Source organism: Gymnoscopelus braueri (genome assembly GCF_963280865.1).
Source record: "Gymnoscopelus braueri genome assembly, chromosome: 3".
In the NCBI taxonomy this organism is placed as follows: Eukaryota; Metazoa; Chordata; class Actinopteri; order Myctophiformes; family Myctophidae; genus Gymnoscopelus; species Gymnoscopelus braueri.
In genome coordinates, this window is record NC_137612.1 from 4,934,207 (window position 1) to 4,958,112 (window position 23,906).

The following is a 23,906-nucleotide window of genomic DNA, read 5'->3' on the forward strand; positions in this document are numbered from 1 at the left end:
CAAACCAACAGCAAACACACTGAATATACCCTACCTCAATAAGTAAATATAGAAGTAAGTAAACACAAATCAAATGCATATTATTTTAGGACATTATTAGAGCACCTTGGGTGTGGCCCCTGCATGACTCACCAGTAACTTGGCCTTGGACAACTCTTCATGGGCCTTGCCTTTCTCAATGAGTAGCGCTGGAGTCAGAACGTCCAGGCCCGGTGTTGGTGGACTGACTGGATCCTCTCTTTCTCTCTCCTTCTGGGCCAGTCTGGCAAGCTGCTCCTGCACCAGAGCCTGCTCCTGCTCAAACCTACAGCAGCAGAGATTAGAGGGAAAGCCTTAATTTGTCCAGCTGAAGTAGATAAGCACACTGATTACACCAGTGGTTCTCACATTTTATCATGTCATGGACCACCCGAATTGATATGTATTTGGTTGCGGATCCCCATCGGAAAATGGTTTGTCCCAGGGACGACAGAAGAGAAAATAATAAAAAAATGTCCCAATACTTTCAAGATTTAAAACAAAAGTTCAAAAATAGCATGTATATGTACAAGCTGCGCTGTGACCTTGTAAATCTGCTATGTTTTAATAGCCAACTTATAAAATATGGATATTTTTAAAGTTAAAATGAGTGTGATGCTGTACCAACACATTTTGCTAGGGACCCCCTGGAACCCTCCCAAGGACCCCCTGGGGGTCCCCGGACCCCACTTTGAGAACCACTGGATTACACAACCCACCACATGCCTCCCTATTTTCGGCATGTCATTGAGAAAAAATGACAAAGATTTTCAAGAATTCTTAATAGCAAAAACATGTGAGCTTGTAGATTAGCTATTTTTACTATGTTTGATGATTTTTTTTTTAATATATCAAATAGGGCTCAAGTGGTTAAAGGCAGAGTCTGAGGATATGAACCGGCAAACTTCTGGCCACAAACCAACTTCTCTACCATGCAGGTCTCCCCATAATACAGTTTGTACAGATTGCAATATTCAAGACTGGTAAATGTGGGCACATAGAAAAGCATAGTGGACCTCTGGTGGCTCACTGAGTAAGAGCGCATACCATATAAATAAGGCTATAGTCCTTCTCACAGCTGACCCTGGTTCGAATAATCTGACCCGAGGCACTTTAATGCATGTCACCACCCCCACCCCTCTCTCTGTTCACTGTACCTATCTGAAATAAAGCATACAAATTGCAAAATATACATCTTTAAAAAGTGTGCTAGAGCTCAGTACTTTTCATGACAGATAATACATCTGCCATCAAGGAGGATTTTTTCTGTCTTGAGATGCCTTCTCCAACAAGACATGAATAATGCTATCAACAAGTAGCAAAAAACATAATTACAACTATACAACATATTATAGCCTACATAATCTATAATAATATTCCAGAAAGTAGAGCATTAATGTATAAATGGCTCACTAATACTTTTTAAGGACAATCCACACCAAGCACTATAACTATATTGTTTGTTCGTTACAGTGCTTGGCGTTAACAGCTATTAGCCTTGCAAGCTCCCAGTTCTAATGTAGCATAGCATGATGCAGGCCTGTGTGAACATTCCATCAGCATAGCAACATTGTAGCTGACATGCAGTGTAAATCAAAGGTGTTGACCCGGTCACTCAGCAGGCATACATTCCAGTTGAGCATTACACATTAGCATCAAGTGTCTGATACTTTATATTTCTGTCAACTCAATTTGATAGTGCGGCAAGCACTAGAAGCTAATGTTTAACAGGCTTTAGACTTTAATCTCATATTGTCAAAGTCTGATATTTGATTGAATTTAGAATAGTGCATTTGTATCATAGGTAGGCTTCAAGTCCTACATTAGCCAAGACGTCGTTGGTAGCCAAGACGTTGGTAGGCTACACATCATATAAAATTAAGTTAGAATTTACTTGTGTCAATTTATTGTTGAGTCGGTTTGTTTTCTTCTCCTGTGTCTCTGCATTGTCTGACCTCTGTTGTCAAAATACTGTATAACGTTTACACAGGCACACCTACTTTCTGCGCATTTCCTCCTGTATATCTGCAACAGATGGCCCTGTTGGTATTGGACCTGCAAAACATTATCACACAACTTTAAAGACTCAGTCCATAATCACAGTACTGTGACATCCAACACATTGTGTACAGAGAGACAGACCAGAGTGGATTGAAATTGCAATACATTTTTTTCTCTGGTTTTGATATAGTATTTCAAATCAGTTTGGGGGCAGCTAATTATTTGATATACAGTTTCTCTCTCCCCTGAGCAAGCAGGTAAAATGCAGCACTTGCGCAGGATTCAAATCTGGGGTAGAAGAGGAAAGTTACGTAGTGCAGCTTTAGTTCTACTTCTGGGACCAGTTGCACCATCTCACACTAAGTTCAAACTTAGCCTAGTTATAGCACTTATTTTAACCAAAGCAAATCACTTACCCTGCCTTTAAATGGCTTTTAAAAAAAGCTACTTTTTAAAAAGCCATTTATAAAAAAGCTAGCTACTTTTAGATATATATATATATAAAAATAGCAGATATAAAAGCTCATAGCGCGGCACCGAGCTGCTATTTTTAGTTTATGTGAAAATTTGTGCAAATCTTTAAATATATATATATATATATTTTAATATATATTCAAAGATTTGCACTCATTTTCACGATTTTTCAAAAAATAGCAGATCTACAAGCTCATAGCGCGGCACTCGGTGCCGCGCTATGAGCTTGTATATCTGCTATTTTTGAATAGCCAAAGAAATCTAAAAATGACAGAGATACTTTCCCGGATTGAATGTGTTTAAGCTATAACTAGGCTAAGTTTGAACTTAGTGTGAGGTGGTGCAACTGGCCCCCTGCTGTACCCAACCTTCAGTGTGTATATAGGCTTGTTCAATGACACAATGAGTCATGACGAAGGCATATTGTAAAGTAACACAACACAGACGGGGTAGATGAGGTCATACTTGGTGGTGGTGGTGGTGGTGGTTGTTTTTTTTGTGGTGGTGGTGAAGACCCCTGGGCTTCCCTCATCCGCTGGAGGACCTCTTCTGAGAGCTGGACATAAAATGGGTCAGACAATCGCCCCAGATTGTACAGTGTCACCTTCTTAAAATAATGGCCCAAGTCATTCTTTTTTTATTATTTTCTTTTATATTGTCAATTATATTTTTCTTTAAAAATATATATAATTTTAAAAATAAATTAAAAAATGATATGTAGACTCAATGTATATAGAAACTAATTTTGCATACCATAAGCCTACATGTGTCATAGTGTATAGAGAAGCTGATGCTGTCTGTACAACAATCACGAGAATCCGTTTCGGCATATTAACAAATGATGAGTTTATTATTATGGCATCATTGCCTGTTGCTGCTGTTCATGCCATCATGATGCAACTGTCAACCAGTGGTGGAAAAAGTACTCACATTTATTACTTATGTAAAAGTATCAATACTGCAATGTAGAAATACTCTGTTACAAGTAAAGGTCCTGAATTCAAAATTTACTTGAGTAAAAGTACAAAAGTATTGGTATCAAAATGTACATAACATAAAGTACCAACAGTAGAAAGTACTCATTATGCAGAATGTCCCATTTCATAAGTTTCCAAATGTATTAAAAAAAAAGAAAATAGCAGATCTACAAGCTCACAATGTGTAGCATTGTGACCCATTGTGAGCTTGTAGATTGGTTATTTTCAAATGGCTGAAATGTATAGGATTGAAGTGGTAACTGTATGTTTTGTAATAATAATCCAAATCTACAAAGTAACTGGTAACTAAAGTTTTCAAATAATTGTAGTGGAGTAAAAGTATATTTTTTGTCTCTGAGATGTAGTAGAGTAGAAATAAAAGTACTTACATTTTTAAATACTCCAGTAAAGTAAAAAATACCTCACAATTGTACTTAAGCTACAGTATTTGAGTAAATGTACTTAGTTACTTAGTTTACACCACTGCTGTCAACCTGTGAAACGTTCTAGCAAAGCTAACTGTTATGATTATTCAGCTGCACGTGATCAGCTGTCTGCGTGTTTATTGGCTGCTATACAGTGTGGCGAATAATGTAAAAATGTTACATTCTTCTATTAACCAGTGTTACAATGTAGCCTAGAACTATGTAGCCGACTCTTTTTACTGGAACGCTGTCTTTTTAACACTATTAAAAATACAAAATATAACATGAGAGCGAGAGAACATTGCTGGCCGGGGCGCAGAGGACGTGACCGGGTTCATTCGAGGACATGGGAACAGTATCTGACTGGACGACGTAGCACTGTTACATGTCTGTCATATCATGACAGTCATGGATGAACTTCAACCTGGTGTATGCATTTTCTCCCTTTTCGGCCCGTACATCTACATAAACGTTCAGATTTCAAATATAAAGTGCTTACCCCATGGCCACGGATGTTACAATTATGTACGGTCCCACAAAAGTACCCGTAGCTTCCGTATTCTTCAATAAAAATAATTTTAATCCGATCGGTGGCCATTTTCTAATAGAATTATAATATATCAGAGTGCAATACACCTCCCAACCGATGGGGTCGCGTAGATGAAAGCATATGGAGAAAATACGGAGAAAATGGCCACCGATCAGATTAAAAGGATCATTACTGAATAATACGAAAGATACGGGTACTTCTGAGGGCCCGTACATAATTGTAACATCTGTGGCCATGGGGTAAGCTCTTTATATTTGAAATCTGAACGTGTATGTAGACGTACGGGCGAAAAAGAGGGAAAGTTCAAATACCAGGTTGAAGTTCATCCATGACGGTCGTGACAGACGACCGTCGTGTGATCCATGGCTAGACTGGACGAAGCAAACGTATCCAATGACTTTATCGCATTTTAGTCCATCTAAACTTTGCCTTTTTACCTTCACTCCTTGAATGACTGTGACATTGTCCTCTTCGTCCAGGCCGAATGATACCTTCCTGGTCGTGCTTCCATTGCCTCCCATTCTGGTCTGCTGTTTAATATTAAATAATAGACTATTTAAAAAAAAAAACGTGCAGTGTCGACACAAAGATGACGGAAAGCGACAAAAGTCGCCGCCACTGCAACCGGCGGACAAGCTACTCCAATAAAGGTCACTGATCACCACAGTATCCCCAAACCGCATAGGTTGGATTAAATAATTCGGGCCAATTACATTGGATGGTGTATCATAGCTGGACAACGACGAGTGCACATGGGATATGTAGTTATTATACAGTCCTTCCTGTGTACAAGATCAAACAGACATCCCTTCAACTTGGACTCGCCAGCAGAAGAAAAGAACGTTCAGAATGTATATAATCCCAGACTCAGTCACATGTCACTTTAATACTGACACAAAAAAATGTTTGGAGGAAAAGCTCCCCGTCTGCTGCAGTACCTCAAATGAACAAGTAGATGGCGCCCTGTCCTTAAAGAAACAGTTTACATGGGGTCTTCAACAGGGGGTCCTCAGAGTTACTACAGGGGGTGCGCCAAATCTTCGTGTGACTGGAACTTCTTTTTACATTAACCACTTGAACCCTAGCATCTCTATTCTGAGGGGAACATTAGCCGACAATAGCCAATCTACACTGTGAGCTTGTAGATCGGCTGTTTTCGGGAAAGAGGTTTGGTGGTGTAGAGGGAAAAAAAGAGCAGACCAAACACATTTTTAAGGTTAACTGTCTGAAAATACACATGAATCCAACACAACGCCACACATTGACAGTGCCGTCAAACAAGTCTATGAAGCCATCTATGAAATCTATGAAAAAGTCTGCAACACAATATGTAGTGTGGGTACCTGCTTCATCTGTTTCAGCTAGGGGGTCCTTGGGCTGAAAAACATGGAAGACCCCACATGATAAATGAAATAAAGCATAGTTTAATTTGCTGCTCATGGAATGTTCAACACGTCACATTAGGGTTGAATATTCAATAAACAATGCACTTAAATAAAAAGGTCATTTACATTCCATTCTCAAACTGGTTTCACTATCAAACATCTTCAAACATTTTGTGTAACCAGACAGCACCAAAATGACATCTCAATGTTGTGAATTCGGCCCTCGACACATCAATTTATTTCACTGCACATCGACAGGGATAATCCTGCAGTACTATTTTGTCAGGAAATTCAGCCCAGTGTACAAGAACAATCATAACCCTTAAAAATTATGAAAAATATTATACGAGCAAAGCAAAGAATCTGTAAGAAATACTTTCCCCCATACATTTAGAATGCTGTGTGTTGTGGATTTACAATTATGAAAAAATAACTGTCTTGTCATATACTGTAGCAGGTCACTACAATAGATAGAATACTGCTTGTTTAAATGGCCTACACCAATCCTTCCATACCAAATGATAGTACTCTACAGTGGAGCATTTTCAAATATATGGAATACTATCTTATTTATATAGATAAGCAAACAAATGGAAATTTCACTTGAAATGGAATGATCTTCAGTCAAGGGTGTGTACAAGTAAGCCCTTTAAGGTATACTGTTATACAGTTGGCTGCAAACTCCTGATTTATGTAAGCAAGAGATAAGATGGCTGAACCGATGGTGAGAGATATTCTAGAGGAATTAAATCAATTTTTAGAAGCTGGCAAACGTGAAACAACTCAATGCAGAATTAGACAGGAAAACGTAAACATAATTCTCAAGTCTCAAGCAGCTGTTTCCTTGAAATTGTGTGATCATTAACACAATGGCGTAGATGAGGTAATCATTCCAGCATGTTTTGGTCAGCAAAGGAAAAATAAGTTATTTTGCTTGTGATAAAAAGTGCAGAAACCAGTACGTAATGATCCTAAACTAATCACTACTTCCATCCCTGTGGTTGACTTGAATGATATTTATGGTCCAATATCATGAAAGAAGTATTTGTAGGAATCAAATCAAATACAGATGTGTCCAATTTGGAATGGAAGATAATTTGTCACACAAACATGGTCAGTATCTTAACTTGGGAATGATCTTCAAGGGCCATTTTCATTGCCACCTTTAACATGAAGCTACCAAATATGTATGCATTAAACAGCAGGAATGATACAAAATAAAGTACAGCAAAACTCTAAAATAAATTAAAAAACAGATTATGACAGATACAGGCATGTTACAGCCAAGACATAGAGAAGTCCTAGTTTCATCAATCTTTAGTGTTCTGCCAGCAGCACAGTTCTTCATCTTTCACGTGGATGTGTCTAACACATGACACCATACTACAGACTTTCACTAAGGAGAGAAATAACAGCACTGATTTCAGAAGTCAAAGAAATCACACAGATCAGAATGAATTAGCACAAGGTCTTGCCCTGTGGAAAGAGCGGCACAGTGATTCAATACAAGCCAACAAGCTAGCCAATCACAGATCTAGTATAGACAGCAGATAATGAAGTCAGTTGAACTGCCATTACTTAAAATAGCAAGCCTTGGATGGGAATGTCCAGGTGTTTTGTTACCATTCAACAAACAGCCCTTCACCACAAACTGTTACTTAAAGGAAGGGACGTCCAACTTCATAATGATTGCATACACTTGCAGTACATAGCTACAGTAGGGTAAGTATTGAGGGAAATGTAATGGAACCTGGCAGGAAAACACAGACAAATGCCACTGTTCCTTTAACTCTGAAGGGTGTACAAATGGAACCAAATGGTCGATTTGGTTCCATTTGTAAACTCTTTGGCGTTAAATGAACAGTGGGATTTTACTGTGAAGAACCTACATTGAAAGATCTGTCAACCTGATCCTATTGGGCTAAGGTTGCTGACAATGTCCTTGGCGAGGGCCTTCTTCCATTCTCTGTCACAGCAGCAGCATTCTGAAACAGACACTCAATTCACAGTACTGCCTTTTTAGAGGCTATCAAAGTTCTGTCGTCACTCGTCCACCACCCCGGTAATGACGAAGACCAAGTGTTTCCTTGCTTGGCCTCACACTGCGTATTCTGCTCTGTTCTGGCAACATCCTTTCATTGCCTACCAACACCATGTTACAGCGTGGCTCCAAGTCCAGCAGCATGTCCAACTGTCTCTCTCTCCATAATTCCATCCATCCATTCCTCATCTTTTCAGGCATTGATGGCTCTCCAGCGGTCGCTGTCGATGCTGTTGATGCTGCTGGCCCCATAGGGGCCAGAGGCCACATCGTCCAGGTAGGCCCCAACCACGCCGGCCATACCAGGACCTGAACCGTCAAACTGGGTGGAGGAGTAGTACAGGCCCTGGTCAGCCACCTCCTTGCGGCCCAGGTTTGAGGAGGAGGTGGGAGGGAGGTGGACGTCACTCTCATCTAGCTCGTCCACCTGCGACTTATAAGAGAACAGGATCTTTGGCTCCGACCTGGTAGTGGTGGGAAAAAAAGTTCCTTTCAGCGAACGAACGATTTTGTCCACAGCAATGATTCGTTCAAATGATTCGTTCACGTTCTCGTTCAGTAGCGCTATTTTCTAGTGTTCAAAATGTACTCGAGTAAAACTACAAAAGTATTGGCATCAAAATATACTTAAAGAACCAAAAGTAAAAGTACTAACATATTTGAAAATAGCCGATCTACAAGCTCACAACGCGTCGCGATGCGACGCGTTGTGAGCTTGTAGATCTGCTATTTTCAAATAGCCTAGGTATAAAATAGGGCTAAAGCGGTTAATGTGTGTTTTTATAAAGTGTGTAAAACACCATCGCGGGAGCGTTCTTTTTTACGTCGCGTGAGAACGTAGCAGTTTCAGAAAGTGAACGAGCTCGTTCGCGTTCATGGCAAATGAACTAGTTCTTTTGAACGAATCGATCATGAACGACACATCACTACGACCTGGGGGATATGTAAGGTGTTGACAATTAGATAAGTCTGATGAATAGCAATGGTGACACATACAACTGCATGGAAGTTTTAGATGGTTATTCTTACTGTACGTACCCAAAGAATCCTTTGAGGAAGGCGACGTAGATGAGTGGGGCGAAGATGGAGAAGTAAAGGAAGGTGGTGACGTCCACACAGCTGGTTCAGAAAAAGAGAATACCCACACTCAGCATTGCATTATTCCCACGAGAAGGCTAATAGAGTGTAAGTGTGTTATCAGCAGCAAAACCGTATTAGAGACAGTACAGAGTGTAAGTGTGTTATGATCAGCAGCAAAACAGTATTAGAGACGGTACAGAGTGTAAGTGTGTTATGATCAGCAGCAAAACAGTATTAGAGACGGTACAGTCAACAGGATCTCAGTGAAGTCAGAGAGAGATTAAGAGCTGAGTGATGCTAGTCATTAAATGCCATCTAGCATTTATCCACAGCTAGACTGAAGAAAAACTAGGTAAGTGAAAAGTCCTTAAAGTCAAAGATGGTCAAGTAAGAAGCGTAGTCTAGCGGCCCGGGCATTTAGGCTCTAATGCGCCTAGCGGGTTCGAATCCCGTTCCCGACTAGCTTTGCTGCGTGTCTCTCCCAGTCTGTCTCTCTCTTTCCTGTCTACCTTCACCACCAATAAAGGCAGAAAAGCCAAAAACAAAAAAGAAGTGTAGTCTAGCATAACATAGCAAACTAAACAACATATGTCAAACATGTATTGTGTAGATCAACAGGAGAGTGGAAGAAAATGTATTAACTAATTATAGCACAGCCTGCTTGTCCTTTTTAAATTACCAACACTCATGGCATTTCTCGATTTCTAATAGTGTCATGCATTTCTCCAATTTGCAATTTGCAAAAGGGATGATTTAATTAGCTAATTTGTTACAGGTCAGACATCTCTGCTTGTGATTGATATAAATGAGGGTGCGTGAGATCCTTGGATTTCAAAGCACTTGAATAAAGGGGTGTGCTGTAGATTACTGTACACCAACCACATGGTCACAGCATAACTGCTTCAAGACCTACAGTATGTCTCTGCCCTGGCTCAATTTCCTGTCCTGTCTAAATATAAACTGTCCTGTCTAAAATGCACATTTAGTATGAGCACATGAAATACTCACGAAGGACTATAACAGGTATACAATATAGTCTATATAGTCAGGTATACATTAAATAAATCTATGTTTATGTGTTAACATGACATCTTGCTGAAATTACTATTTGTAGTTAGTATGTGATGACTGAGAAACAGCTGTTACAACTACAGTATACTTCAGTATATTCCTACATTTATTCACCACAAAAATGGTACAAATAGTATCACTCAAAGCAGGGCTGCCAGGCGGGCCAATTAAAAGGGATATTGAAATAAATAATCAAAATAATTCATTAAAACATATATATATTTTAAAACAAATTCAATTCATAAGATTATTGTGCCAGTTTAAGCACTTGGCATCCCTATTATGGGCATGTCACTATTGTCTTATTGTATGTTTTTCAAACTTCAAACTTTATTAAAAAATCTATATATATCTGATCTATAAGCCCATTGCAATGCATTGTGAGCTTGTATATCTGCTATTTTCAGGGTTTAAAAAAAAGCTTATTCACACTAGGGGGCCAGTGGCTTTAGCCCATTGAAATGTTGAAAATACTGACCAGAGTCCCTCTGTGATGTCGGCACACAGCAGAGCACTGCCCAGCCCTTGGACCAAATTGAGCAAAGATAAGATGGCAGCATACACATAGAAACTCTTCTTAGCTGGAAAAAAAAAAAGATTTGCATTAGTAACCAAAACATTTGAAACACAACAACACTATACTGATTTGCAGAATTTAAGGTGTCATCATTTAATTTAGAAGTTTAATGTTTTTTTTTCCTGTTCAAAATATCTTGGAACCCACATGGCAGTGATATCTTGTCCTTCACTGGAGTATAAGGTAAGATGACAATCAGCGAGTACACCTAAAAAGAAAAGAATAAATCATGAGATACTGTATTGTCAGATAGAAGTTGTCGGATTCCCAATACACATATGATGATGCTTTTTCTGTGTTTGTTCTTTAGCTAGAAGCTATACTGACCAGAAAGAAAAAGCATGAACTGGCCAACCAGAAATGTCTTCCTCCATGGCCATAGATGTTAAAGTCTTCTGCAGACAGATGTCTGTCTGGATACAGGATCTCTAGTGTGCCCTGAGAGGAAAAGAGAAATGCCTCAATATCCTTTTAAATGCTATACAAACATTTCTGTCAAGGCTTACTGTAGAACGACAATATCTAGAAATTCCTTTCTGTGAGTTAGTGTGTATGTGTATGTGTATCTATCCTCCTTCATATATCTCGAGAACCGTCCAACCGATCGTCTTCACATTTGCCGTGTGTGTACTGCTCACAACCCAGGGGATTGCAGTGTTAAGTGTGAAGTCGGTTGGATCAGCGGTTCTCCACAAAACTGCCATGTTCCTCAAATTACATGCAAAGTCAATGCACAGAAAAAAGACGATTGCCGCCTGTGAATTGCCGCTTGCGCAAGTGGGTACGGGCCTGTACTGACATCGTAGTACCGGCTGAAAAGGGGTACTCTGCACTAGTCAATTATCACATGATTGTGTGTGTGTGTGTGTGTGTGTGTGTGTGTGTGTGTGTGTGTGTGTGTGTGTGTGTGAGAGAGAGAGAGATATATCAGAACACAGGGTCAGCCACAGTGTGTGAGCATCAAGCATTTTGGGGGTTTAGTGTGCCTCGCTCAAGAGGACTTTGGCAGACTTGGTGGGTATCGTACAGTGCTGGACCAGTGAACTTTGAGTCTCTGATTGGCCTCCCGACGTTACGGCCATATTATCTCTGAGATAAGGCATTATTGTATTCCGGGATCAATGTCATGAACAGGCTGCTAAAATGACCACAATGATATAACTCAACAGCAAATCAACTCATTGAACTTAAAACTTGCATAAGGCGTTGCGAAACACCATTGAAATCTAATTGCTGTAAAATTTATCATGGACGGTTGCTTGACTGCAATTATTTTTTAATTCTTTATTTGACTGGTAGAGAATGTTTCTGAAACTAAACTTTCAAAAATGTTCTGACATCATAGACATGAGGTCACCAGAAAGACCTTCAAACGTCAACAATTCTTGTGTCATCAGCACATAAATCATTTGTCGTTTCTCCTGCTACAACACAAAAAATGTGGAACGCCCCCAACAGTCGTAAAGAAGTGTAAATCCCTACTCTCCTTCAAAACCACTTACAGGTGGCTGCAATTCGAAACTGGCCCCTGTAAAAAGTCAATGCCTACCCCCACCCCCAAACTGTTTACTGTACATATTTTTCATTTTGATTTCTAACTGTTTATATAATGTTTTGCATAGTAATGTATATTTGTCTGTCATTAAATGTGTTGATGAATTGAGTACAAAGGACCCCAATGGAAACAAGCCATAGGCTTTCTTGGGTTTAAAATCCTCTTAGCAGACCTTGTATTGAACTGTACTTTCCTGTGCTTTTTCTTTTGCAAACTCCTAATAAAGTATTCAATCAATCAATCAGTGGACAGATGATTATCTATAGTTACCTGTGTGATTGAGTAGCCCAAAGCCAACACAGCAGTGATGGCTAACACACGCTTTATACTTGATTTGCTCTCCAAGTGACCTGACATAATGACAAGGATCAGAGGGGGGAAAAAGTCAGCGTCATCATTAGCATTCGGCTGAAACAACAGCACACATCCATTTTTATACACAGCCACTCAAAACTCCCATGTAGTCATGTTCTTGTAAACTGGAAGTGAAACAGATTCAGGGGACTAACCGAAAGCCAGCCCCAGGATGATAACACTGAGCTCAATAGCCAGCAGGAAGAACCGGGTGATCTCCCACAGGACCTAAGGGGACACAGAATAATAGAAGTCACCATATTAAAATCCACATGCTGATCAAACATGTACCATTAGAGCCCTGTTTACAGCCCATTGCATAACATAATCCTCTACCTTCACTTCTATCTACACAGCATGGAAGACAGTGTGCAATGGAAACAGTAGGTACATTACTGAGTACACCATGGGGACCTGTCTGGTATGTGAGGAATGTCAGCCATGCCTTTGCATTCAGTGTGAAATCCTTGCAAAGTCATGCAGTGGCTGGCTCCCATGAACCTAGCTGAGAAATGACTAAAAGAGGCATTTGCGACAAGATAAGGCAGCTGCTGATTCCATCCAGTCAGCTGAAAACTCTATGGCTAACTTTCTACTTATCTAGGAAGATTTGATTCTGCTGCACATCTGTGAGCTTGCAGGAAAGTCCAGCTTGACCATATGTTGTGTTTCAACTGGGCCTGCATTTTCACAAGTTAAAGTAAGGCTGAATTATCAGGTGTTCATCCTGAACCGATTTGCACTGTTCAAAAGAATCCCCTTAATTTCTCACATAACTTTTACATCTAAGTTCTTGTGCACTGGTGGGAGAAAAGTATGTTAAAGCAAAAGGACACTTTGGTAGATATTTGGGTGGTGGATTTATTACCTTTATCATGATGTAACTAATTCCATTGACAAGATACCCTTCTCCATTGCGCTGATTCTATGTAACATTTTTTTAAGCTATTTATATTAGGAAAAAACCCCAGGCTGGATCCGAATCTTCAAATAGTAAAATAATCAGGATGCTGAATTTTTTTCTTTATTTTTTTAATGCCGTAATGGATTTTGTGAAGTCAGAATCAGCTTTTTTTCCGTATTCATTTATGTGCTAAAAGAGTGACTTTGAGAGCTGTTTCACAGTGCAAGTAAATGAGGAGAAATCTTTTTCGACAGTTGGACTAGTTACATCATGACAAGATAGATAAACAACCAACACCTTTACCAATAATTGTGTGGTCTTACTTTGTCTATGATGGTGGCAGCGCTGGATGCACTGACAGTCATGGACACAATGGCACGGGTGATTCCGACTGCTGCAACTACAAAAACCTAACACAACAGGAAATGGTTAGCCAGAGTGCCAACTGCCAAGACAGCAAACTGAAACATTATAAAATAACATGTTTTTTCAGACAGCGACGACGAGTATGTAAATAACAATATTACTGTGTAATAACATTAAATTATTTTCGTAAGCTAGTGTATGAAGTAGGGATGGCCAACCGATAACCGTTAAGAAATCGGCAGCTGGTTAATACTAACGATTAACATTTATCATAAAAAAAAAAGAAAGGGCCAAAATGTTTTTAAATTGTTTTTTGGCCAAATCTACACCTGCAACCACACGTGACTTCCACTTTATTCTTCTTCTTCCTTGTCTTTGTATTGGTATTGTTTGTGTTGGAGCGCCTCAGTGCGGCTGCAGAGTTCATGTGCAACCTCTTCCAGAGAGAGATAGAGACACTGCTGGAGACACAAAACAAACTGTGTAGACTTGGCCCTTCAAAATAAAATGTATTTTGGCCTTTTTTCTTTTTTTTTACGATAAATTTTTCTTTTAACGATTACATTTTTTTTTTACACACATTTTTCCTTAACGGTTATCGATTAATTAATCGGTAAAGCCTAACGTAACCGGTTCATAAAATGTCTCCATTCGGCTAGTATCAAACATGATTTTGAAGGTTTTCATAACATGAACTAAATGTGCTTGTTAGCCAGATAACAAGATGAAGCAGTAACATTTTGAGCGTGTGTTAACCCAACGAGTCACAACCATCACATTTTGTCATCTCTTCAGCCGTGATGCTCACACAAACCTTCTGCTAGAGCTAGAGTGTCTGGTGTGAGCGCTGAGTGCTCCCACTCTCAGAGTGCAGTGTTCTGAATTTACTAACAGGTCAGGAACATACTGATCGCTCTGAATCTCCCAACAACAACATGAAAGCACAGTGTATGTGTGAATACATCCTAAATTAGATAAGTAGGTTAAGTACTGTGTGTGTAACTTCAAAGGCTAGGTACAAGAAATCTAGAGATTTACAATGATGCCTGTCCTTCAGCAGAGAGGAGAAAACAGAGAGAGGCAAGCAACTGGAAATATTAATTTAGATAAGAGATACCCAGAAGGAAGACACAGTAAAGGGAAAATAATGAGACCCAGGTGACATTAAAGATGCACTAATAGGTGCAAGATGGCTGAACACTGATTTGGATCAATGTTGCATTGAAGGATTTACTCTTGAAGAAATTACAGACTAGGCTAAACCAAATAGGAACACCAGCAAAACATAGATGCAGCAGTCATTGATCAAGGTCATCAGATGTTCATTCATGGCTTCCTGTATTGGATGCTACAAAGTAAGTTGCTGCAAAGTGCCCTACCAGCAGGTAGAAGGTTATGAAGATGGGACTGGATGTGACTCGTATCTTTGCCCTGGCTGAGGGCAGCTTCCACATCAGGAACACGAAGAACGCAACATTGGGCACCAACAGCAGCAGGTCCCAGAACCTTACCCTAAGATGAAGAAAAGAAAATGAAGGGCAAGGCATTGTGCATGTGTACATTTGCACTCAAAGGACCACAATGAAAATAAGCTGTCAAGCTTTTGGGGGTTTTATGCTTTTGATAGATATTGTACAAAATATATGGTTGTTTTGTCAATAATAACTTAAATCAACTAATCAATGAGATGAGTTCAGATCCCATCTCTGGTAAGCAGAATTAGATAAAGTAACAGTTTTATCTGTGGTACAAATCACAAACCTATTCAAATGGTGAGGGAGACACAATGAATCACAGTTTCAAGTTGTGTAGTTACAATATTGCGCAGCATGGCACATTCTCTGATTCAACAACACATTCTCTGATCATTGTTTACCTGGAGTCTCCAATGTCCTCGTACAAAACCTGCAGACATTTGTGAGGCTTAGAGATGTTGGCCTCAGTGTCAGGCTGCCAGGTTGGGAATGATGGCACCGTTGTGTTCTCTGCTGTGGTGGGGAAAACGCTGCCATTGTATTGTGCAAACCTCACCACTGCAGTTACTGTGTCCCGCATTGTGTAAGGGGGCTGGGGAGAATAAACCGTCAACGTACAGTCAGTAATTATGTACAATAATAACAACAACAACCCCTTCACAAAACAGGCCAAATTAATGACACAGGATAAAGCACAACAACGTAGTAAAACAGTACTAAACAAATCTACCGGAATCTTTCCAGAAAACAGGTTTAGGTTGATATATCTCTCTACAAGATAGAATATTAGCTTGCAAATTGCAACTATAGGCCACTTGGGTGTACCTGTACCTTCTCAGAATATGATTGACAATTATGTTGTTGGTTTTAACAATTGTCAGAGTAGAGGTGAGTATTATAACATCACAGGCAAAGCTACACCATAGCCTTGGATCAAGAATCAAGACTATCACAGATGTATTTTCGATTCTGGCATTTGCATAGATAGATACGAAAGTAAAAGTCAGACTCTATCAAATACATCGATCTTCTTAGCCCTGAAACATCGATCTATGATAGTCTTGATCCCAGGCTAAGCTACACGTACCTTTATACCAGAAGTGTGCAAACCTGCCCCCAAGTCCTACAAACAATTATGTAACAGGACTGGGTTGTTTTAGTTCATCAGCTACGAGTTAATATTTGACCGTTGCAAACATACTCTACACAGGAACTAGCCTTGGATCAAGACTATCATAGATGTATGTTGTTGTTTTTTACATTTGCATATCTATAGTATGATCATATCATATCATACATCTATCATCATAGATACGATAGTAAAAGTCAGACTCAATAAAATACATGTCTGATAGTCTTGATCCAGGGCTAACACAGAAACAGAAGCTAACCCGAAACAGATGGCATGTGTCTGTGTCTCTACATTAAAGATTTACCATTCATTTAGCAGGAAATCTGGCCAACATTAACCTGACCGTGCGGTACTAGCAGAATACAACTCTCGTAGACGTATTTATGATTCTGACGTTTTCAATCTACGAGAGTTGTAGGGTTCACCCCCCCATGGAGACAGGGACTTTCTGCACTATGCCCCGTAGACACTCCAAACATTGTACAAATTGAAAATAAAGGTGCTTACCCCCACGCCCCAAATGTTAACTGTCTCTACGGGGTAGTAGTTTAATGTAATAATCCATATCTTTCAATAAAGAAGTGTTTTAATGCCGTCTGTGGCCGAACGCCATTTTTTCACCCTCGTTTACTTTCTGTTTACATTTGAGTGTAATTCCGGGTTTCACCAGATGCGCCCCGTCACTACCCGTCACTACCACTACCGCCCATTGGGAACTTCCGACAGAATCGGCCACAGACGGCATTAAAACACTTCTTTATTGAAAGATATGGATTATTACATCAAACTACTACCCCGTAGAGATAGTTAACATTTGGGGCTTGGGGGTAAGCACCTTTATTTTCAGTGTGTACATGTTTGGAGTGTCTACGGGGCATAGTGCAGAAAGTCCCTGTCTCCATGGGGCGTGAACCCCTACAACTCTCGTAGATTGAAAACGTCAGAATCATAACTACGTCTACGAGTAGCCCCTTTCGGGACCCTGTTTACCTTTTTTGTATTTGGGAAGGCGGTATACCAGGGTCCCTTGTTGGTTAGAACACGCTCTCTCGTACCGGCGGCTACCACTGTCTGGTCTCGGGCGTACAGCTCGTCGCTTAGAAGTTGCAGAGATTTCTCAAAGGTACCAACAAGAGCAATACTAACACGCGAGAAAGCGGCATCAAAAAGCGGGGATCGGCGATGCCGTTTAACATTTTTAATAATTTAGTAAAACTTAAGCTCATTTCTCACACTCTGCACCACTGCCCATGTTCCGCCTCCCCGCGGTGACTGACAAGCTGCGCGTCCTACGTTACTGCCTCTGATTGGCGAGCTCCTACACGCTTGCATGACAATCACAACGCGGGGAGGCGGGACATGGGAAGTGGAGCTGCAGGAGCAGAGTGTGAGAAAGGAGCTTAAGGTTTACTAAATTATTAAAAATGTTAAACGGCATCGCCGATCCCCGCTTTTTGATGCCGCTTTCTCGCGTGTTAGTATTGCTCTTGTTGGTACCTTTGAGAAATCTCTGCAACTTCTAAGCGACGAGCTGTACGCCCGAGACCAGACAGTGGTAGCCGCCGGTACGAGAGAGCGTGTTCTAACCAACAAGGGACCCTGGTATACCGCCTTCCCAAATACAAAAAAGGTAAACAGGGTCCCGAAAGGGGCTAGTCTACGAGAGTTGTATTCTACAGCTAAAAGCTAACCCAAAACAGATCGCATGTGTCTGTGTCTCTACATTAAAGATTTACCATTCATTTAGCAGGAAATCTGGCCAACGATAACCTGACCGTGCGGTACCATCATCATAACATATCACCAGTGGTGGAAAAAGTACTCAAATTCTTTACTTAAGTAAAAGTACCAATACTGCAATATAAAAATACTCTGTTACAAGTAAAAGTCCAGAATAAAAAATGTACTCGAGTAAAAGTACAAAAGTATTGGCATCTAAATGTACTTCAAGTACCAAAAGTAAAAGTACTAAATATTTGAAAATAGCCGATCTACAAGCTCACAACAGCTTGTAGATCTGCTATTTTCAAATAGCCTAGGTATAAAATAGGGCTAAAGTGGTTAATGTATGTTTTATAATATCATAATTTATATCTGCAAAGTAACTAGTAACTGAAGTTTTCAAATAATTGTAGTGGAGTAAAAGTACACTATTTGCCTCTGAGATGTAGTGGAGTAGAAGTAAAAGTACTGAAAATTGGAAATACTCAAGTAAAGTACAAATACCTCAAAATTGTACTTAAGTACAGTACTTAAGTAAATACACTTAGTTACTTTCCACCACTGGCTAATGGATTAACGTTAGCAGCACATATCAAAACGCGGCTAACATCAGCTAGCCATCTGCGGATAAGATGATGATGCATGGGTCGTTCTTGTTTGTTTGTCCACTACATTCATACATTATGCAAAGACTGTGGGATAAAACCTCATGTTAAACATCATGAAGAGCATCTCTATAGTCTGTCTGCTGCCACAGATTCAAAAACATAAACACAAACAACACATGATGATAACGTTATTATAGCATCAATTCTGCAGCCATGTGTTGCCAGGCTTGGCGAGAGAAATAAGCAACCAGGTCTATGAAAACAAGCCCACCACATGAGTAACCTCGCGTCATCACCAGTCTTTCCACCTCGGAGGAAACACATGAGCACTTTATCGGCCTATTTGAAAATAGCAGATCTACAAGCTCACAAGCTATTTTCAAAAAACTCTTGAAATAAAATGTGGAATAAATGCTCGCTGGACCTGTCCCTGGCACAAATCATTTGAGAAAATATTTGAAGAACCACTGGTTCAAAAAAATAATAATTATTTTTTGGAAGCAAGCCTAAATACGCAACTACACTTTAGAACCAAAGAAATCGCGACCACCAATAATTTACAAGCAACTTTACAGAAAAACAACTAGCCCAAAGTCGCTTATAATAAGCCGACATGGCAACACTGCTTCAACTCAGTCAAGAAGCGGACATAATCTCACCCAACTCTGTAGTATCAACTCCAACGGAACACAATAATACTCCGTAGCTTTGTTGTCGCCAGTTGTACCTCTTTAGCACATGGAAAACGTGTCTTTTCTCACGCATTCTGCGGTGGATAAATCAATAGAACAGGATAAAGCGATGACATCGCAGCCGGACTGACTATACCAACAACATTACGTTTCACCCGGTGGTCACGTGGTGTGGTCACGTGGTGTGGTCACTGGTCAGGTGACTGAAACCCGCATCCAAAACATCCAAGCAGCGTTGCCAAATCTTGTGAGGGAAATAAGCAACTAGGTCTCTGGAAATAAGCAACTAGGTCTCTGGAAATAAGCAACTAGGTCTCTGAAAACAAGCCCATGAGCATTGATTGATTGATTGATTTAAATTTTTATTAGGCAAAAGAATGTAAAACAACACACTTACATTTATAATACTTTTGTCTAAAAGGTCCGACCAAAAAAGTCCTTGCGGTCTTGTTTCCGTTGGGGTCCTTGAATTAATTTCATAGACATATATAATAGCAACCAAACAGTTAAAAATACCACTATGTACAAAAAAAGCATCATGAAAAATAAAATAAAAGTATATACAAAAAAAGGGGGGAGGGGGGTCATCTGTCTACAGGGAAACTGGTACTACCTCCTCTTATGGCCTCCAGAAAGATGAGTTTTTAGGCCTGTTTTGAATGAGCCCAACGAACTGCATTTTTTGAGGGATGGGGTTAGGCTATTCCATACCTCGGTGGCATCGGATATTTGAAAAATCACGATGTGACCCTGGATCATCATGTGGCGCGTTGAGAGCTTGTTGTAGATCGGCTATTTTCAAAAGAAATACTGAAAAAATAAAGTGAAATGTTTTGAATATTTGTATTAACATTTTAACAACACAAATCTGGTACAGGGGTCACACAATACTTTTAGATGGGGGGTGTTGGTGGACAAATACCATGTCCTTGACATGAAAATGTTTGAGAACACCTGTTTTAAACAACATTAAGAAACAGGCCAAATAAGCAACGACACTTTAGAAACAAGCCCCCCGAACGCAACGAACTAATATTTACAAGCAGCTTTACAGAAAAACAAGCCCAAACAAGTCGCTTATAATAAGCAGACATGGCAACACTGAGCTCCACCCAATAGCATCTTCTTCCTCTTTTAGTTTTATGGCGGGTTTTAAGTACGTTTGAGATGCACACACCGCCACCTACTGACTGTACTAGCCTGGGCCTATCTATGATAGTCTTGATCCAAGGCTACTAGCTACTGTACCAAAGTATGTCTGCTAGATGCACTAGCTACTGTAGAAGAGTGGGAAGTGGGAAACTAACTGGTTTGTGTCAACTGCAGTGACAAGCAATCTGTTTAGAAGATGCTCTTATCCAGATTCCAGATTAACTGAATACACCAGACCGCAATGGAAACAAATCTCCAAACAAAACAAAACAAATTTAAATCTTTGGCTGCGACATACAGTATCTACATTACATCCTATGTCAATAACAGGGAAGGTAGACTTCTATATTATTAGGTTTTCACACTTTATTAGTTATGTGGAGTAATTCCTTATATTCACTGTTCAGTATGGCCTTGATGTCTTGTGTACTCGTGTGTGCTGTGTGAGGAGGCATATCTTGACAGGAAGATATTTGTACTTCTCCTTGTGATATGGCCTAGCTAGGAGTCTGAATATTCCCAGACGCAACAATGCAGTCCTGGTATTTATTGTTATGAGTACAGCTTGACTTTGTGGTGCAGGCCTCATGGTCCTATCCCTCCCTGTTTTTAAAAGAGAAATACTTAACCAACCTGTGTGATTGTGACTTCATGTACTAGACTTCTATCATGGAAATACAAAGTGTCTCTGACTTTGTTTGTCTCAACATCCTGATTGATCCAGAAGTTCTCAACTATTACTACTGTATTACTTAATTGTATTGTGTGTCTGTATATCCAGAGCTATTCTCGCAAACCGCTGGACCAATCAGTGGCAAACTTAATTGTATAATGGAATGGAAGTTAATTGATTGATTGGTGTACTTTATTTAGTAAGACACGAGAAACAGTACATGGAAGTACAATTCACAATACAAGGTCTACTAAACTGGATAACTCGTAAAAGCACTAAGCTTGTTTAAAATGAGTTCCCATGCACACAAATCATGATGACATATAAGAGACAGACAGATATACACTACTATACAGAACGTCATACGATCAGCTTACAGGTTACTGGTATGAAACATAAGAAATATGTGCAAGAAATGGGGCTCTGAAAGGTTGCAACCTTTCCCAAATAGAATTTTAGTCATATGGGATCGATGCATGTCAAAGACAACTGACATCATAGATGACTGGCCACTTGAAGTCCTAGATCCATCATGAATGTTGTCTCAAATCAACTCCCAAGTCTCCATGGATAATGAATAATAGCATGAATGATGTCTGAAGTCCCATGTCTTCATCAGTAACAGCGGTGATTAACGCGGGTGCTGATCTTTAACTTTTGAAACTAGTTATGTTGTATTAGTTTGGATTAATTTTAAAGTCTGATCAAGCTTTCCAAGCCAAGTCTAAAGCCAAGTCATTTGATGACTTAAGTCTAAAGTCTACAGCTTTGTTCCTGTGTGGACCAGAGTGCTTAGATACTCATAAGCAAAACAAAGTGATAGAAGCAGAAAATAGTGCTTAATGCAAAAAAACATCACTGTACTTGATAACCTTTCAAATTCTCAACAGTATATATAGACTTGAGTATACAGTAGCACATAACGAGCCAACACCAGGCACCTTATAAAAAGGAGGCTGGAAAAGAGAACAAGTCAACCGCAGTATAAAGATAACTTTCATACTGACTCACTGCTGATAGCTCATGTGACGTTGTTTCCAGGGACATTCCCTATAATGACATATCTATTGATGTATAGGATAGTGCTTCTCAACGGGGGTGGTACAGCCCCCCAGGGGGTGTTCAGATAACTTATATATTTAATATTTTTGAAAGGGGAGGGGTCACTGAGATGCTCTTGGGGGTGCCAGTTCCGAGTGCACATTTTCTTCATTTAATCTTAGACTTCCTTTCATTAACACGGCAGTCAAATGAGGTGCGGACCGGTTCGTGAATTATGTGTAGTTGTGAATCTTTTATTGGGATGATGAAGGCTGATTGGCCTATGTAGCTCTACAGTACTGTACATGTTTAAATGTTGAATGGGATTTGTACAGGTGGGAGCATGTCCGGGAAGACAACTAAAGCCTAATTCATATTCCGAAGTATGGTGTCGCGTTGCCGAAAAGAACATCTACAAGCCATCAACTTGTCACGATGTGTGGTTGTTGGCTTGTGAATGTGTACTTTTTGGTTAAACTTCCTGGGACAGGCTTATACCAATAGTTCAGCTTAATGTAAAATCTGCTATTGGCATTCAATAAACCGTTTCCTGAATAATATAAGCAACACATTAATAAACAATCATACATTTTCAGAGATAATTAGCCACATTTTGAATTGGGGATTGGTACCATACAAAAAAGGTTGAGAAACACTGATGTAGGATATCATCAGTGTTTCTCACTGATGATATCAGGTTAATCAGAGTTCCTGCTGAGTAAAAGCCGTCTTTCATGCATTTTGTACATGTTGTGGTTAGAAAGAAGGAAGAAACATACTGTTGAGAAAGAGCACCAGCATTTTATATTGAAACATACTCATATTGAAACACAGTTCTTTCTCGCCAATGATTTTATGGCTTTTTTCACTTCCTGGGGATTACTAATATTCAACCACTTTCAACATGGCTGGTGTTGCTATTTTGGGGAATTCTGCTATTTTTGCTATTCATCTTACATAAATATGATACGGCTTAAGTGGTTAAAAGAAATTGAGGTCAGGATGATACTCCAACAAGTGGTCCTAACTATCCACTAGAGCAGGGGTCTTCAACGTTTTCAGGCCAGGGACCCCCAAACTGATGGGGAGATGGAGCAGGGACCCCCTACCTCGTAGGTTGGGGGGGCTACAACATATATTGCATAGTTATGTATAAAATTGTGTTTCATATGTATAAACATACCATGTTATTGTGTATTCAATACTAAGCTATTACAAATGATAGACAGATTAATATATTTATGCTTTTATTTTGTACATCATACATGTACAAGGTACAGTGAGTAGGGTGGCCGTACTGCCATTTATAAACATACCTTATTAACTGAGAACCAATGTCAATACTATCAACATAAATGTGGAAAATGTTTTTAAAATATTTAAAGACAAATGGACATTTTTGGAAAAGAATATATATATATTAAAAACATAAAAACAGTACTTTTGTATCTGTATTTGTTATTTCGTTTTTTTTTGTTTTGCAGCCTGTTACTCTCCTTGTTGAGTTTTGTTTCAGTTTTGAGGCCTTTGGGGTTTATTTTTAACCACACCATTGCAATTTTCCAAATGTTGAAAAATTTTATGCTATGCTATAGGGATACAAAAAATACAACTTATTTAATACACAACAAGA

At 39.6% G+C, this 23,906-nt stretch overlaps 2 protein-coding genes across 3 annotated transcripts in view; both read right to left on the reverse strand.

The window, feature by feature from the left end:
- The window catches only part of chchd6b (coiled-coil-helix-coiled-coil-helix domain containing 6b), a 97,220-nt gene extending 91,904 nt beyond the window's left edge, over positions 1-5,316 (reverse strand). Inside the window, exons 1-4 of the mRNA XM_080424891.1 lie at positions 4,883-5,316; positions 2,959-3,049; positions 2,019-2,073; positions 133-304 (exon numbers count right to left, since the gene is read on the reverse strand). Coding sequence (XP_080281017.1) covers positions 133-304; positions 2,019-2,073; positions 2,959-3,049; positions 4,883-5,128 — 564 coding nt within the window. The 5' untranslated portion in view covers positions 5,129-5,316. The remainder of the gene's footprint in view (positions 1-132; positions 305-2,018; positions 2,074-2,958; positions 3,050-4,882) is intronic.
- A 533-nt stretch (positions 5,317-5,849) lies between these two features.
- tpra1 (transmembrane protein, adipocyte asscociated 1) overlaps positions 5,850-23,906 on the reverse strand; it is a 48,322-nt gene continuing 30,265 nt past the window's right edge. The window contains exons 1-11 of one of the 2 annotated variants that reach the window (XM_080424888.1): positions 19,375-19,556; positions 15,655-15,845; positions 15,158-15,290; positions 13,736-13,822; positions 12,664-12,736; positions 12,425-12,504; positions 10,927-11,037; positions 10,747-10,807; positions 10,501-10,603; positions 8,910-8,990; positions 5,850-8,335 (exon numbers count right to left, since the gene is read on the reverse strand). In XM_080424888.1, coding sequence (XP_080281014.1) covers positions 8,065-8,335; positions 8,910-8,990; positions 10,501-10,603; positions 10,747-10,807; positions 10,927-11,037; positions 12,425-12,504; positions 12,664-12,736; positions 13,736-13,822; positions 15,158-15,290; positions 15,655-15,833 — 1,179 coding nt within the window. In that variant the 5' untranslated portion in view covers positions 15,834-15,845; positions 19,375-19,556 and the 3' untranslated portion in view covers positions 5,850-8,064. Of the gene's footprint in view, positions 8,336-8,909; positions 8,991-10,500; positions 10,604-10,746; positions 10,808-10,926; positions 11,038-12,424; positions 12,505-12,663; positions 12,737-13,735; positions 13,823-15,157; positions 15,291-15,654; positions 15,846-19,374; positions 19,557-23,906 lie in introns of those variants that run through there. The other variant, XM_080424887.1, reaches the window with a different exon arrangement.